Source organism: Lipotes vexillifer, unplaced genomic scaffold (assembly GCF_000442215.2).
Source record: "Lipotes vexillifer unplaced genomic scaffold, Lipotes_vexillifer_v1.1 scaffold387, whole genome shotgun sequence".
Taxonomy (NCBI): domain Eukaryota; kingdom Metazoa; phylum Chordata; class Mammalia; order Artiodactyla; family Lipotidae; genus Lipotes; species Lipotes vexillifer.
Window position 1 is genome coordinate 4,717,235 of NW_006795399.1, and position 15,360 is coordinate 4,732,594.

The following is a 15,360-nucleotide window of genomic DNA, read 5'->3' on the forward strand; positions in this document are numbered from 1 at the left end:
TTTGGAAAAAGAAATGTTTTATTCCTCTTTGCACAGAGCAGTATATGAAGGTGGCTATCATCCTGACTCCGTACATCTCTTACACAAAAATGCCCCCTCCAGGATGCCCAGTTATCCGCCTCACTTGGAGAACTGGCAGTTAGTGGGTGGGGGCAGGATGCTAAGTCTCAGGAAGGTTTCTTGAGACATTTTTGTGGGAAGTTTTGGGTCAAGGGGAGAGATGACCCAACAGTGGGTGTCCCATCCTCCGTCTTCCTGGGGAAATCCAAATCCCAAAGGTCTTCTGAAGAAAGGCACCTCTCTCAGCGACCTAGGGAAGGGAGGCACCCAGACCTACTGCCCGGATGTAAGGCTGAGGCAGAGAGAGGACAGGGTTAAGCAGCAGAGATCGCAGACCCAAGGCAGAGGAGTGAGGTGCATGTGGGAGAGAGAAGGGGACTGAGAGAGCCCAGAGGCCCAAGTCATAAATTCCACTCTGTCCCCAGTTCTGAGCAGAAACTCTTCTTCCCAAGACTGGAATGGAGTTTTAGATCAGGGACTGGCTTTGCTCCAGGGCACAGAAAGGGCAAGCCAGGCAGAGCTCGCAATGGTAGTGAAGGTAGAAAGTTAAGGTATCAAACTGAGAGACAGACACTCCCACACCGAACACTCACAGACCACAGCAGTTTTGAAGCTACAAGCCAGGATCAGGGTAAAAAATGCAGCTGTGTCTGAAATACAGAATTTTATAAGCCCTGTCCAATAAAATTTAAATCACTGCTCCTTCCACTCTGTCCCCTGACTATGAGCTGTTCCCAATCTTTTTCCAAGGCTGGGGGCCTGGGCAGTAAGAAGGAATGGGAGAAAATACCGAGTCCAGCAAGCGGGGCTGTGGCTGAGACTTCATCTGCCTCTCCCCACCCGCACTCCTTCTATAGAAAAGAATTCTCTTTCTCTCCCCTTGCTGGACATATGGACTGTTGGGATGAAGGCCGGGTAAAGGCAAAGGGAGGAAAACACTCAGCACATTCTTTCTCCTGCTTTGATCTGAAGTGTAGCTGCAGCAAAGGGCACAGAAGCAGAGGAGAAAATAGGGGGGATAGGAGAACATGGGAGCATAATCCAGTTGAGCAAGGAAGAGGGTGCTTCCCCTGCCCTGTGTCCAAATCTGCTGAGAGCTTTACTCCCAGGACTGCAAAAAGGAGTGAGAAGGAACGGGAAGCGTATACGGGTTTGCGAGGGGGCAACCACAGACAGGATGGAGATTTAAGGATCCCTGTTATCCCCGAGATGACCCTGAGAGCATCAGCTGGGGGGCTGGATGAGAAGTCACAGCAGGCATGTGGATTTTTTGAGGGGGTGAGGAGCCAGGAACAGTGGGGTCTTCACCGAAGGAGTGACCACTTGATTTGTTCTTTGGCTGACTGCAGCACCTGCAGGGACAAGGGTGGCACTGAGGGGCTTGCTGGGGGGTGGGGTGGGGGGGACGGGGCTCTCCTTCCCCTCACTTGCCTTCCCTGTCCTTAGAAGACTGGCAAATAGAAAATCCCCAAGGGTAGAGGGATGGCAAGAAGCTCTCTAAGGCCCTAGAGGACTATCAGTTTGGGAAATTCCAAAAAAATTCAAGTCCACTGGGGGGATGAAGAGAGAAGAGGTATACCTGGGAGGAAAGAAAAAAAACTGGGGGTTACCGGACATATGCTGAAGCGGGGTGGTGGGGGGAGAGTTTTACCACATCCAGATGGACTTCTTGGTAAGAATTCCAAGTGGGTAGAAAACAGAATCCCTCCCTGGCCCCCCTCCGCATCAGGTAGACAATCTCTCTGCAAAGTAGCAAGATCGATCTGCAAAACCTGCGTATTCTAGAATGTGCATTTCCAGCTTAGCCCTCATTTGAATAATAAGAGAAAGACAGAGAGTGTGTGTGTGTGCACACACACAGATCGTCTGCTTAAGGCAAGCCTCTGCTGGGGAATAAATCACCGAATGAGGCATCAGGTAGGGAGGGTTTGAAGGGTACAGAGCAAGGCTGAAAGCCTACTGCTCATAGGAAACGGAGAGGAGTTGGAGTGGGGTAGGGAGCGGCGGGCTATGTGAGCCTCAGTTTTCTGGACTAGGAGGGAGGCCAAGAAGATGTGTCTTCAGTCTCTTGTCTCCTGAATTCAGGCTGGGTGGGTTGGGGTGGAATACTATGCTAGCCTCTTTAGTGACCCAGTCCATCTGGAGAGGACAAAGGAAGAAAGTCATACCTGAGACACGGTCTGCTCTGTAAGGGGGACATCTTCTCCCTACGGCACAGAGAGACAAGCATTCAGCATGGAAGAAAGCTGGAGTAAGACCTGACTGAGTTGGGACAATGGAGAAGGAAGAGGTGGTCCTTTAAACTGAAGCAAAGGGCACATGCCCTAACCTTCTCAGTCCCTCCTAGGGACTAGTTAGTACAGCCACAGTTTTACTTGGTCAGAGGGACTGTTGAGCAAAAAAGGGTCATTTCATCCATCTTCTGTTAATTAAGGCAGGAGGACTTCTTAAAAGATTTTTTCCATTCCAGGTAATCAGCAGGTTATCTGATCCTCAACTTGGGGATGGGAGACCAGATTCCCTAGTCAGAGAAGACCTTCCCCGAATATCAATATCGCTAGGGAGAGGATAAGGGGGAGCCCAGCGTAGTTTAATGGATCCCGCAAGGCCTGATGGGTAACGACAGCATGTTAATTTGAAGAAATAAACTGCTGCAACAGCAGCCTGAGAAGGGGAAGGAGGGAGTTGGTGAAGGCCGGGGGGGTGGGGGGGGACCTTCTCTCTTGCCACATAGAGACATATGTTAGAGGAGAAGATTAAACTATGCAAATGGAGCCCACGGCAGTTAAGGGAGATTTCCCATTACCCGGCACTGTCAGCCTTCACTCTGTGGAGGTCAGAGCCGAGACATTCTGTGAATGGAGAGACTGGCTTTGCTCAGGCATCTCTGCACCCCTACAGTTTGCTGGCAGGCTCTCTCTGCACCCAGCTGACTTGGAGCTTTCTCTGGTGAACTCAGAGGCCTCTTTCTGCTAGCACTAGCACCAAAGAGGACAGAGGTTCTGGCAAATAAGTACTTCCTGATGGAGAGGTACTGTTCTCAGTCCTAAAAGACTTTGAAAGACAAGGAAGACATTCCTCTGCCTCAGATAATTGGGATTCATCCCCACAGGAAGAAGCAGCCAACCTCAAATTCCTTTATCGTTTCAGAACCATCAGTATTAAAGTTCCCTTTATTTCATCTTTGATTTAATAAGTATGTATTCAATGTCCACTCTGTGCAGACTGTATGAGATGCTAGGTACCAGGTGAGGGGCAGAAATATATTCCTCCTGCTTCCCTTCTTTGAGACAATGAGAATTTGAAAGGGAAGGAGACAGTATTCCACAAGTATGTATTCTACAAGCCCCAACCCTTAGATCATTTAGCAGGTCTGGCCCTGGAGGGTGAGTAGATGGGGGATGTAGGGGGGAGACAGTCCTGCTTACCCTTAACGCCACCCGGTGTACAACTTGCTGGGGATCGCTCTCCAGGATCACCCTGAAAAGACAAAGAAGAGACCACTGTTCACTCTGTCCTGAAGAACCAACTTACTGTGGGGAAACTGGTCACTCGGCCCACTTGCCTTCGGACAGGGGCAGCGGCCCCACCCCTCATCCCAGATCCAGGGAGGTCCAGGGAGGTCAGAGCACTCACCCTCCATCTACGATTTCATCCACAGCCAAGAAGAGCCCCTCCATGTTCTCCAGCAGAGCTCGCTTTTCTACATTTTTCCTGAGTCCCCGAGAGAAGAGAAAACCCAGTCTGAGTGTGAAAGGGATCCTAGGACGTTGTCTGAGCTGGGGAGCCTAAACTAGACCAGTATGTGTCTCCACGAACCACACGAAGAAGTAAATAAGCACTTTCCGGCTAACACATTCTAACTCCCTTCCTACTCTTTTTTTTTTTGCGGTACGCGGGCCTCTCACTGTTGTGGCCTCTCCCGTTGCGGAGCACAGGCTCCGGACGCGCAGGCTCAGCGGCCATGGCTCACGGGCCCAGCTGCTCCGCGGCATGTGGGATCTTCCCGGTCCAGGGCACGAACCCGCGTCCCCTGCGTCGGCAGGCGGACTCTCAACCACTGCACCACCAGGGAAGCCCCCCCTTCCTACTCTTATTTGCTGAGTAACGATCAGGGATGCCAGGAAAGAGATTCAAAATATACATACAGTCAACTTCTGACTATTCAAGGGCTGATTTCCAGAGCTATTGTTTCTTTCCTACTTGCCAGGATGCTGCTCACAACATTGCTCATGAACACTGACATCAGTGGGTGGAAAAGAGGGAACACACAGAGCTAAAACTCAATCTGGAGGTGGCGGGAGGTGAGGAGGGGCTGAGTGCAAACTCTGTTTGCACTCAAGCTCTGATAAGCCTTCCAAGCTTCTCTCTGCTCCTACCACCAGCTCCCCCAGCTCTGCTCAGGCCTGGAAAAGAAGCCCAGCTAGGGGGCTGGGAACTGCCAGGGACCGGCATCCACCAGCCTCAGATCTGGTGGTTGGTGTATATGGCCAGTCACATCCGTCAGTTTGACTCTTTCACTAGATCACCAAAATGAAGTGTATTCCATCACCTGGCTAAGAAATAAATCATCCCCTTCCTGAGGAAATCTGAGCCATTCACCCTGCTGATTCTGTGGGGCTGAGAGCGCCTGCTGTTCTGCTCTGTCCGGATGGCTGTCTGTACTGGGTTCACTTGGGAGCCCTGGATGTTTTCAGGAAAAGTATCTCATCTCTCTTCTATTGCCCACCTACATGGGGAACAGAGGGCTGGCGGGGAGGTGGACGGGGAGGAGAGGGTAAAAGGCACATTCTTCCTGCTCTCTAGAAGGAAAAACTAAGGGCCGGACATGAAAAATTGTGAGTGCTGCCTCCATTCCCAGGGTGCTGACGTTGCATCTGGGACATTTCCCAATGCTTGCCCTTTCTCTACCTCGAATGTAAACAATGAAGCCCAGGAAAGCACCTTGAGGGTGCTTGGAACTCTGACAGAGCCACTGGGGGATGCGAGAGTAGACACAGAGGCAAAGGTTCTGCTCCCTCCCAGTCCCTTTTCTCAGGACAATTATTCCGCAGGAGTAACACACTCTCCCGTCCAGTCCTCTCCATCAGTGCAAATTACTCTGAAATAATAAGCCCAACTTCTCAAGGTAAATCAACTCCCCAGAGCCTCTGCTCATCCCCCACAAATCCCTGGACCTGAAGAACAGTGACTGTCTCTCGCAAACAGATGTCAAGAATGGCCTGCTCACCTCAGCATCTGGCTCAGTGAGTCGAAGAGGCAATTCAGAACAGCCATGAGCATCAGCTGTTTGGAGACAGAAGAAGCAGAAGGATAAGGTTCAAGGCCCTGAAAGCTGCTACCTGAAAACAAAGCCCTCTAACTCATTAAGCATCAAAAGACACAGGCTTTCAAAAAGGACCAACAGCATAAGGTGGAAGTGAGAGTAAAACAGGAAGACGACCCGTGGCTTCCCACAGAAATAAATTCTGCTTCATGACCCCATAATTTTAGGTCTCCCTTTGACCAGACTGCTCAAACAGAACTTTCCTGTCGCAGTCTTCTTCATGTCTTTACCAACTGTATATTTGTTACCCTATGTCTTTGGTAGAAAAATCATTAACCAAGCAATAGCTGAGGTCAGACTGTTGTCAAAAGAGAATGGACTTTGGAGTCAGACAGATCTGGGCTTAAATCCCAGCCAGGCCATTTCTAGATGTGTGACCCTGGGAAAGTTGTCAGTTTGAACCACATCAAACTGCCACTTTTGTAGTCCAACAGTGCTCAAATATAAGTAATTTCATATGGTTCCTCAAGGTTTAGTTTCCTCACCTATAAAACAAGGGCACTAATGCCCAAAACTCATAGAAGTGCTGTAAGGTTTAAATAACAATGTATTCTACAAAGCACTTACAGCAATAAGATCTCAGGAAGAGTGGGTTCTCTCCAACTTTGACTTTTGCCTCAAATTATGTAGGGGCTTATTTTTACCTATCTACTCTCCTAGAAGTTGTGACCTGAGGTAAAAAGCTTTTCCTGAGTTTAGGAAGCAGGTTAGGACTACACCCACAGTCTTCAGAGAGCCACTCAGAACGTATGGCTTTGACGTGACCCATAATGTTGCCTAACTGACCCAAACTCAGTCAGGTGTGGACCTTTCACAGCAGGAGCAAGCATCCCCTGAACCCTGACCACACCTCAGAAATCCATCTTAAAAACACTATCCAGGGAAGGCCATTGATATTATACATTAGTATGTATCAAAACATAGATAGTACGTATCAAAACACAGACGGTGTGTCCTACATGGACACAGAAATCTGGGAAAGCTTCCACTCTAGGTTGATTCAGTTGCTCAGTCATGTCTGTGAGGCTGACAGGGATCTCCGACAACTGCGTTAGCCAGTCCGACGCCAGAGGGACACAGGGACGTGGCAGTCCAAGGGCCCAGAACCAGTCAGGAGGTCCTGCCGGTGGTTCAGGAAGGGAGAGCAGAGCAAAGAGGGGTGGGGATCCTCACCTCATTCTCATAGGAGCTGCCAATCACATAGAAATAGAGATCGATGCTGCTTTTGTATACCACTGTCAGGCCTTCCAAGAGGGCAATTTCACCTGTGGGGGGAACAAAGGTGGAAACGGGGGGTGGCCTGAGACAAAGAAGTAGGAAAGAGGGAGTTACCATGAACTCCTGGTATCCAGCTGTGTGGGGCTGAGGGTGAGGCAGGTCTTAATGACCCCCAAAACCTGAAGCGGACCTGCTTTTTCTTTTTGGGTGGTAGCAGAGGGCGGCAAGTGTACACTTGGGGGAGTCTAAGTATCTTCTCCTCTAACTGCTCCTGCCCCCCAGCCACCAGTAGCCTTATTTCCCTCCTCGTATACGAGACAGGATACTAGTCAATCCTTCGGAGGTGAAAATGCAGAGCGGTCACCTTTACAGACTTCCATTTACCTGCCCTAATGGATGCGGTACAATAAGCAGAGCTGCAGTTAAATTTGTCAAGTGAGGCTCATAAATCCGGGGACTAGACAGGTAGCTAACAGCCAACCTTCTAGCACGGTATTCCCACGTGAGGTACACTCACCTCCCCATTACATTTCTGAAGAGTTTATTATATGAGGGGAGGAGGAAGAAAGAGAAGAAAGAGGCAGAGTCATCTCGCCCTTTCTCCACCGCCCGCCGCCGCCGACCCTTCCCGCTGTGGCTCTCCCACTGCAGGGAGTAGTGAAAGGAAGACGACCTACTGTCAGTCCGGTGGGTCTTGTTGAAAATGTTCTTCTCAAAGGCCTTTTGCTCCTTGACACTGGGGTAGGTGTCGTCATAGTACTGGTCAGAGGGAAAGGAGATGGGTTGGGTCATTAGAGCTGGGAGCCCAGAATGACTAGTGACTGTTTTGCCCTGGACCTTGGATTTGTCTCCTTCAAGGCGTGGGGTGAGGGAGAAATACTGACACGAAGAAGGGAGAACTACAGAGGCAGGGAATGGACCATGAGTAATTGGATACAAAACAAGGTTTTTAAGGACCCTGCTACAAGCCACCCCACCTCACGGTTCTCAGACTGTAAGGGCAAGAGGCCTAGAAGCCCTGTGATGAGGCTCTGCCCCATCTGCATCCTAGGGCAGCAACCCTGAGGCCATTCCAAGGCGCCACCCCAGGTCAGGGAGCACTGCTGGAGAACACAAAAGGCACCAGGCCCTCACTGTGCGGAGCTGAGGAATGGGGAAGGGCTGCAAAAACCTCCTCTAAAGAAGGGCAAGCCCTGCCTGTGCTCTCTGATCTCCTGTATCTTAGCTTCCTTTCCAGCAAACTGAAAGAAGTGGGAGGCAAGCTAACACACTGTGGAGCCCACTCCCAAGCTCTCCCTGGCAAGGGGGTGGAGATGCAGGCTGCTAAATTGCTCTGCTCTTTAGGGGCTAATCCGTTGCAGTCAGCTGAAGACCTATAACAGGCCTGGCATTTAGTAACTGGATAACTGTTTCAAAAGGTGTCCTGCATAGTTACATCCAATTACAGGGAGGAACAGCTGGTGAATTCTGAACTAATCTCTACCTGCTGATTGATTTATGCTATGCTCGCCCGGAGTTAATCCACCAGGGACAGAAAAAATTTCTCCAGGAGGGGGAGAATATGGAGGGAGAGGAGACGGGTGTCCTTTCTCCTCTCTTTCAATAGATCCAAAGTTAGGAACATCCCACTGGGGAACTCAGCAGGTAACAAGCTTGGTGGTGACTGGAGACCTAGGACTGGAACCCTGGAGCTGCAAGAGAATTCCCTGGAAAAACCCAGGCAGGATGATGAGGCAGAAGAGAAAGGGACAGGAGTGATGGGCATGGGCAGGCTGCTTCTCACATCTAGACACTGCTTTGTTCAGAAACCAAGGTTCCAAAGTTTTTTCCTGTTCTGATGTTGATGACAAAGTCTAAGGATGGCAAGTAGGGAAGCAGGGCAACTAAGAGACAGGAGCAGTTTAGGTTTCATCTGGAGTAGTCAGAGGTAGATGGAAGAATTCTCAAAATTATGTGTGGATGAATATGAGTTAATAGGGCCAGTCCCAAGATCCAAAGCTCAGAAAAAGTCTGTCTTTGCTCCTAAACTAATCTGAAAGGGAATCTCACCTTGGCAAAAAGTCGATCTCCATCATTGTCCAGAATCAGGATGGCTTTGACAGTATACAGGGAGGGTTCCTGAAGAGATATGAACATACCTTCAGTCCTGAAGTCTCTTGCCACCATTAGCAAACCAGATACCTTCCCCTGGTCCCACTGGGGCTGCAAGGGGATACAGAGGTGCCTCTGTAGGTCCCCTATCCCAACCTGGTTAGAGTTTGACATTTCCCACTGAGAATGACCAAGTGGTAAATGAACTGAATTGAGGGAGGGGACATTTCAACAAAGGGCCCAAAGCAGCACCAGAGAAACTATTTCTATGAGCCAGACTCACAGACGGCTTAATATTTGTTATTTCCAAATATTATGCTACAGTTATTTTCCAAATTACTCTCCCTCCCTGGTCTCCCATGCACAGGTGGGTATGGAATTGGAATGTAACCAGATTAATTAATAGGCACCGCACGAGGCTTTTTGAAAATAGCGTTGACTGCCCTAGTGTACTTGGAAGTTCCTGCAGTCCCGATGCAGTAGCACTGCAGAGGTATAAAGAAAGCCTTCCCTAAACCACCCACACACTGAGCAGATGGAAACAAGCACGCACGCACGCACACACTCACACACAGACACACCAGCTCTGAATGCAGCCCAGCGAGACATCCATCTTCCAAGACTTCCCCTAGGAGCTCAACTCCTCTACTATACCCTGACGACCACCACGTAACTTGCCAAGACAAAAAGCAATCTGAATTTGTGGTAGTTGAGAAGCAGTAAGAAGAGGCTCCATCTAAGAAACACTCTGGAGCCTGGAGACAAGGAGCAGGGGTGGAGTGTTCTTTCACAACCAAAATGCAACCTTTGAGGAAACTGCCTCCATAAAGAAATCAGGGGCTTCCCTGGCGGTCCAGTGGTTAAGACTCCGTGCCTCCACTGCAGGAGGCACGGGTTTGATCCTTGGTCGGGGAACTAAGACTCTGCATGCTGCGTGGCATAGCCACAAAAAAAAAAGAAACAGAAAAGAAAAAGAAATCAGAGTCTCAGCCTTAACAGTTACACTAAAACTCAAAGCATATCACTTTGCAAAAGCTCCTTCACTCCGGCAACTTCCAGGGAACCAGCTAACAGGAAAGGAAGAAGAGGAAGGGAAGGGAGGCCGTGGGATGTGTACGGAAGGTGTCTGCGGGCTCACATTCCTTGACTTTCTCATCAGCGTTACTTACCGTGGATATTCTTCTCCCGCGCTTTGAGACAAGAATGTTGCTTTGCTACCTCCGTTTCCTGGCCCTACTTAGGAAATCCACAGCCTTCACAGGGCCAAACATATTCTCCGAGCGTATGTTTAATGAAGACCCACAGGTGATGAGGAGAGATTCACTGCCAAGGATCTGCAGCCTCTACAAAGGTAAACTATCCCATAAGGCTCCAGGAGGTTTATGGTTCCATGCAAAGAACCAACCTTAGCTCAAGGAGTTAAGAATGAGAGTAAAGGGAACCCAGTCTTTTGAGAACAGGGTGATAAAGAAGGTAAGCTTTCCCCACTTGGATTCTTGAGGACAGAAATTTTTGTTTCTTTCACTGATTTATTACAAGTGTCCAGGACAATGCCTGACATATACTAAACTCTCAATATTTATTAAATGATTATGAGAATAAATGAAGTTTGAGAGTAAAGTAGGAATGTATTGATGCAGTAAGCGTCTAGGGGATTCTCTTACAATTAGACGTCCCCGTATGGGTAGAGTTTTCGGTGTGGCCACTTTGGGTGATATCACTACCAAGTCATTCTCCTCTGAGAGACATTCCTTAAAGATGCCCATGCTACACATACCACTCTATGGAACACTCTCTCAAACCAAGGGACTCTGTCTAGCAGAAGGATGTCCCCTAGAGTCTCATCTAAAAAGTCACAAATAAAGCAGCTTTCCTAACTCTTAATTGCCCACAGAAAGATCTTCCCATAAAGCAGGCTCAGTTCTACAGCAACTTGGATCTTCGATTCACCAACAGGGAGACAGTCATGGGAATGAATTTTCTTAATAGAGGAAAAGAAGTCCATAAGGAAGGAAATTTAGAAGAAATCATTTTTCCCACAACATTTTCCCTGGAAATCTTTGGCTCTGTTTCGCTATCCACATTCACAGCAACCTTAGAGAGCTTCCCAATGGTTAAAGCTGGGCATTGATCTGGAGCAGGTAACTCGTGCCTGCAGCCACAAAGTCTGGCATCTCTAGAAAGAATGGGATCCCAAAGCAAAGAAAAACCCTTATGGCAGGACTTCCCTGGTGGTGCAGTGGTTAAGAATCCGCCTGCCAATGCAGGGGACATGGGTTCGAGCCCTGGTCTGGGAAGATCCCACATGCCGTGGAGCAACTAAGCCTGTGCGCCACAACTACTGAGCCTGTGCTCCAGAGCCTGCGAGCCACAACTACTGAGCCCGTGTGCCACAACTGCTGAAGCCCACGCGCCTAGAGCCCATGCTCTGCAACAAGAGAAGCCACTGCAATGAGAAGCATGCGTACTGCAATGAAGAGTAGACCCTGCTCACTGCAACTAGAGAAAGCCCGCGTGCATCAGTGAAGACCCAACACAGCCAAAAAATTAAAAAAAAAACAAAAAACCCTTATGGCCACCAGCCAACTAGGACAGTCAGACAGTCCTCTGTGGCCAACAGGGTGAGAGTGCCTAAAACAGCCGGCAAAGAGAGAGACAGATTCCTAGGTCCTGCTCCTGGCTCTTTTCACTGGCTTCCTAGAAGACGCAATCAAGGAAACCCCCAAAATAGAAACATGGATCTTCCTGGGAAGGATAAAATACAGGCAAAGGCAGGCAAGGAGAAGACCAGAAGGGACCGTAAGTATGAAAAGGGTAAGATGGCACTAGAGAAAAGGCTGGTCATTTCAAACTTCCAAAGAAATGACCACACTAAATAAAGCTGAGAACTTAGGCAAGAGCTTAAATGCTGCTTTAATTCTCCACTCTGCTACAGCCAGAACTGGCAGCTTCTCCTTTACGTCTCCTGCCACCTCCTGACTGCAGCTGGTTCCACTTCAGCTTGGGGCCTTTACCTCTCAGGAGTGGGGAGGGCCTGGAGTTCCTCTCATATCATAAAACCAGCCAGTTTAAAGGGCCCAGAAGCCATTACTGATAATGTAATTTCATTTTAAGTTTTTCACAAAGGGCAAGTTTATAAATAACTCCCAGCTCTTGAGAAATGGGCTTCCTGGACAATGGACTAGGCCTGACCTTGTAACACATTAAATGCTGATTATTGAGAAAGACACTACAAGCTTAGGGCCATGTTCAAAGGATTTAAAAGGTCTATTCTTCCCTCCCATTCCCAAATGGGTAGCTGCTAGAAAGCTTTCGAGACAAAGTTCTGTGATGCACTGACTTTCAGAGAGCCACAGCCTGAGTGTATAACAGAACTTCACCTCAAATGCTAATGGTGCCTGGAAATGATGTGCAGGCAGATTGGTGTTTGGGACGGTGGGTGGCTCAGATAGATTTTCATGTCCATTTTTATTATCAAGAAAACTAGACTAGACTCCTCAGGAGAGCTGAAACAACACTGAATGAGCAACAAGCCTGCTGCAAACAAGTCTTTTATCTCAATCACGGGCTTCTGAAGCCGGGTGAAAAACATCAACATCTCCCAGCATCCCCTACCCCAGCACACAGAGGACTAGCAGGGAAGAGTCATTCCTCGTGCTGCCCCCTGTGGGCCTTCGGATGACCTGCAGCTTCCTCAGGATTATAGTCATTAGCAAAAATATTAAAGGCAGCTCTGGAGAAAAGCTCTCTATTTGTGTGTCTTGTAAGTCAATCTAGGAGAGATGGGCCCTGAAAAAGCACTGAATTAAGTCTATCCACAATGTATATAGTAAGAGGACACTCTGGGGTAAGATCATGATACGCCACCAGAAGAGGACTAGGGTAGTGTTTGGAGCAGGTAGACAGGATATTTGAGGCCTATGACAAATTATTTTATTTGATCCTTTGTGGGGGATGGAGGAGGAGGAGGGAGGGAGCCAAGAAGTCTTTGTGGAGTTAGAGGATGCTATCCACAAAGCTGAAAGGACACAAGTAAGAATCTGGTTGAGATTCCTAGAAAGTTCTTCATTCCCCACTTGTAAAGAAATCTTTATGGCCATGCCAAAAAGTAGTACCCTGGCTTGGCAATGGGTCTCCATCAACTAGAAACAAGATGCTCTTCCCTCAACCCGATTTATAAAGTAAAACCAAGACAGTAAAAACTAGGAGAAATTTCTAGATACCACTCCCAGCCCCACATGGCTAAGCAGGTATTTTGCTCCCCGATTCTGTGCCAATTTCTTTAAAATGAAAAGTCCTCTGGGACTGAGGGCTCCAATTTGCCAGCCACAAGCCTGGGGACTTCAGATGAAAAGAAAAGAAGAATTAGGCAAAGGTTTTGCCAGAGAAGGGCAGTTTTCACATACTACCCAGGGGTTCGCTTAGATTCACGCAGCACAGCTCAGGAAAGAACAGGAGCCACAGGTACCACAGAACATTACCCATCTGACCTGAGACCAAATATTGGTTAAGAGGAAACTGAACACAAGTCTTAGGAAGGAAGAACTGTTGGCAGGAAGAGCCACCTAGAAAGAATCTTCCTATCTGACACAGATACAAACCATGAAAGCACGGTCACCAGAAGTCTGCCACTACAAGAAAAAATGTCTCTAAACTCCTAAAATCCTTTATTATAGTCTGCATCAGCCATTAACTCAAGTTCCACCTTTCTCTGGGACTCAGCTTTCTCATCAGTGAAATGAGAGGCCTGAGCTAGATCAGTTAAGGTTAATAACTTTTCTGAGTTACAGCAGACCCCCTTTGATAAGCTGACGAAATCTATGGACCTTGTTACCAGAAAAAAATACACATTCACAAATTTTTATGATTTCAAGGAGTTCATAGACCTAGGTTTAGAATTAAATGAGATTCTCTCTGAAGACAAAAACACGGTGCAGGGAGGGGAGGAAAAAAGGGGGAAATGAGTGATACTTTTGTAAATCACCCCCTCTCCTCTGCCAGGCACCAAATAATGACTTCAATAAGTATGTGTGTGGCCTTCATAAATTAATAAATGATTGAGAAAACTAACACAGCCAGCAGGGGGAGCTAAGGTCAGCACCACACCCCTCCAGCTTTCAGTATTAAATTTCGCAGCTGTGGGACAGGCAGGACAAAGATAACCAGGCCTCAAGCTCTTCAGGAATGCAAAGTCTCAGGTCCTTTCCTAAAATTCCAAAAGCTTGTCTGCTAGAGAATTTTTTGCCCAGGGGGTCACACAGTCCCTAATTCTTCAACTATTCTGGAAATGAAAGAATTACAGAAACGACGGACAAAGCGAGGAGCACTGCTGGGAAGAGATGAACTGAACAAGCAGAAATCACAGTACTCCACACCTGAGGCCTGAGAGCAACATTAGAACTTCCTGCCTGCCCAGTTTGATAATCCAAGAGCTCTCATTTAAATATCATGCAGCAAAGGGAAAAATCAAATGGGGCTAGATCTATTTCTGATGAGTCCTTGCTCATGATTTGTATAATTTACTCCCCACCCCACCCTCCACCTGCTTCTGAAAACAAAAAGGTAGTCTCTGAAAGACTGAATTGACAGCCTCCGTGTTCATCTTTCAGTCTACTTGTTCCCCCAAATCAACCCCTAAGACAGAACTGCTATCCTCTCCCCTAGTTTCAGCCTCCCTCTAAAAACTACACAAATAGTAGAAAAGGAGTTGGAGAAAACTGGTAGACAGAGCTGTCCAGGCCAACTGGCTGTGGATGGGGATATCTGCCTTAATAGTGGGAATATTAAAAAGCCAAAAAAAGGAGATGCAGTCTTCATCTGCAGCATGTAAGACTTAGGTTACACAACAGGAAAGACTTCCTGAAGAGGTGAGGGTAGTCAAACACCAGAAGAGGTGACACAGGCCAGGGAATCTAAGGACAGGAGAACTCCTCTAATAATCTGATCTGAGGAAAAGCCTATTCTGTGCAGAATCAGCAGAGGCAGAATGTGAGAGGGCCCTTGCCAGTACAGATCTCTTATAATGTGCATGGACCCCTCCTCATCCAGCTTCATCAGATGCCCATGGGCACTCTGCCTTCCATCTTCCTAATTACTCTAGCAGAAGTGGGTAGGTAGGCACTAATTCTTTACCCATTCCATCCGTTATTTGCTTCTCTAGCTCCCCTTTCCATAACTAGTTTTCTTGTCAGTATCCTGACTCTAACCAAGTCACAGTGATGGACTAAAGTAAAAAACAGTAGGGCTTCCCCGGTGGCGCAGTGGTTGAGAGTCCGCCTGCCGATGCAGGGGACGCGGGTTCGTGCCCCAGTCCGGGAGGATCCCACATACCGCGGAGCAGCTGGGCCCGTGAGCCATGGCCGCTAAGCCTGCACGTCCAGAGCCTGTGCTCCGCAACGGGAGAGGCCACAGCAGTGAGAGGCCCGCGTAACGCAAAAAAAAAAAAAAAAAACAGTAGCAAGTATCTAGCTGAAAAAGACCCTAAATCTGCCACTAGGCTCCTTCAAATATCTGGATAATTGCATTCATCCTCTGCCTCCCAGGGAAGACCTGGCTTCTCGAGGGTCTGGCTTTCTTCACATGGAAGCCCCCTCCTCCTCTTTTGACCGTGTGACAGCTCCCCCAGACCTCTGATATAATTTATACCTTGCCGGGGACCAACTCTT

The 15,360-nt window shown here is 48.3% G+C and overlaps 1 protein-coding gene across 2 annotated transcripts in view; it reads right to left on the reverse strand.

Annotated features, from left to right (window-relative positions):
- Positions 1 to 15,360, reverse strand: part of COPZ1 (coat protein complex I subunit zeta 1) — a 19,830-nt gene continuing 4,470 nt past the window's right edge. Inside the window, exons 2-9 of one of the 2 annotated variants that reach the window (XM_007467785.1) lie at positions 8,654 to 8,722; positions 7,282 to 7,363; positions 6,560 to 6,651; positions 5,291 to 5,346; positions 3,697 to 3,774; positions 3,489 to 3,540; positions 2,229 to 2,267; positions 1 to 1,412 (exon numbers count right to left, since the gene is read on the reverse strand). In XM_007467785.1, the coding sequence (XP_007467847.1) occupies positions 1,365 to 1,412; positions 2,229 to 2,267; positions 3,489 to 3,540; positions 3,697 to 3,774; positions 5,291 to 5,346; positions 6,560 to 6,651; positions 7,282 to 7,363; positions 8,654 to 8,722 (516 nt within the window). In that variant the 3' untranslated portion in view covers positions 1 to 1,364. The remainder of the gene's footprint in view (positions 1,413 to 2,228; positions 2,268 to 3,488; positions 3,541 to 3,696; positions 3,775 to 5,290; positions 5,347 to 6,559; positions 6,652 to 7,281; positions 7,364 to 8,653; positions 8,723 to 15,360) is intronic. The other variant, XM_007467786.1, reaches the window with a different exon arrangement.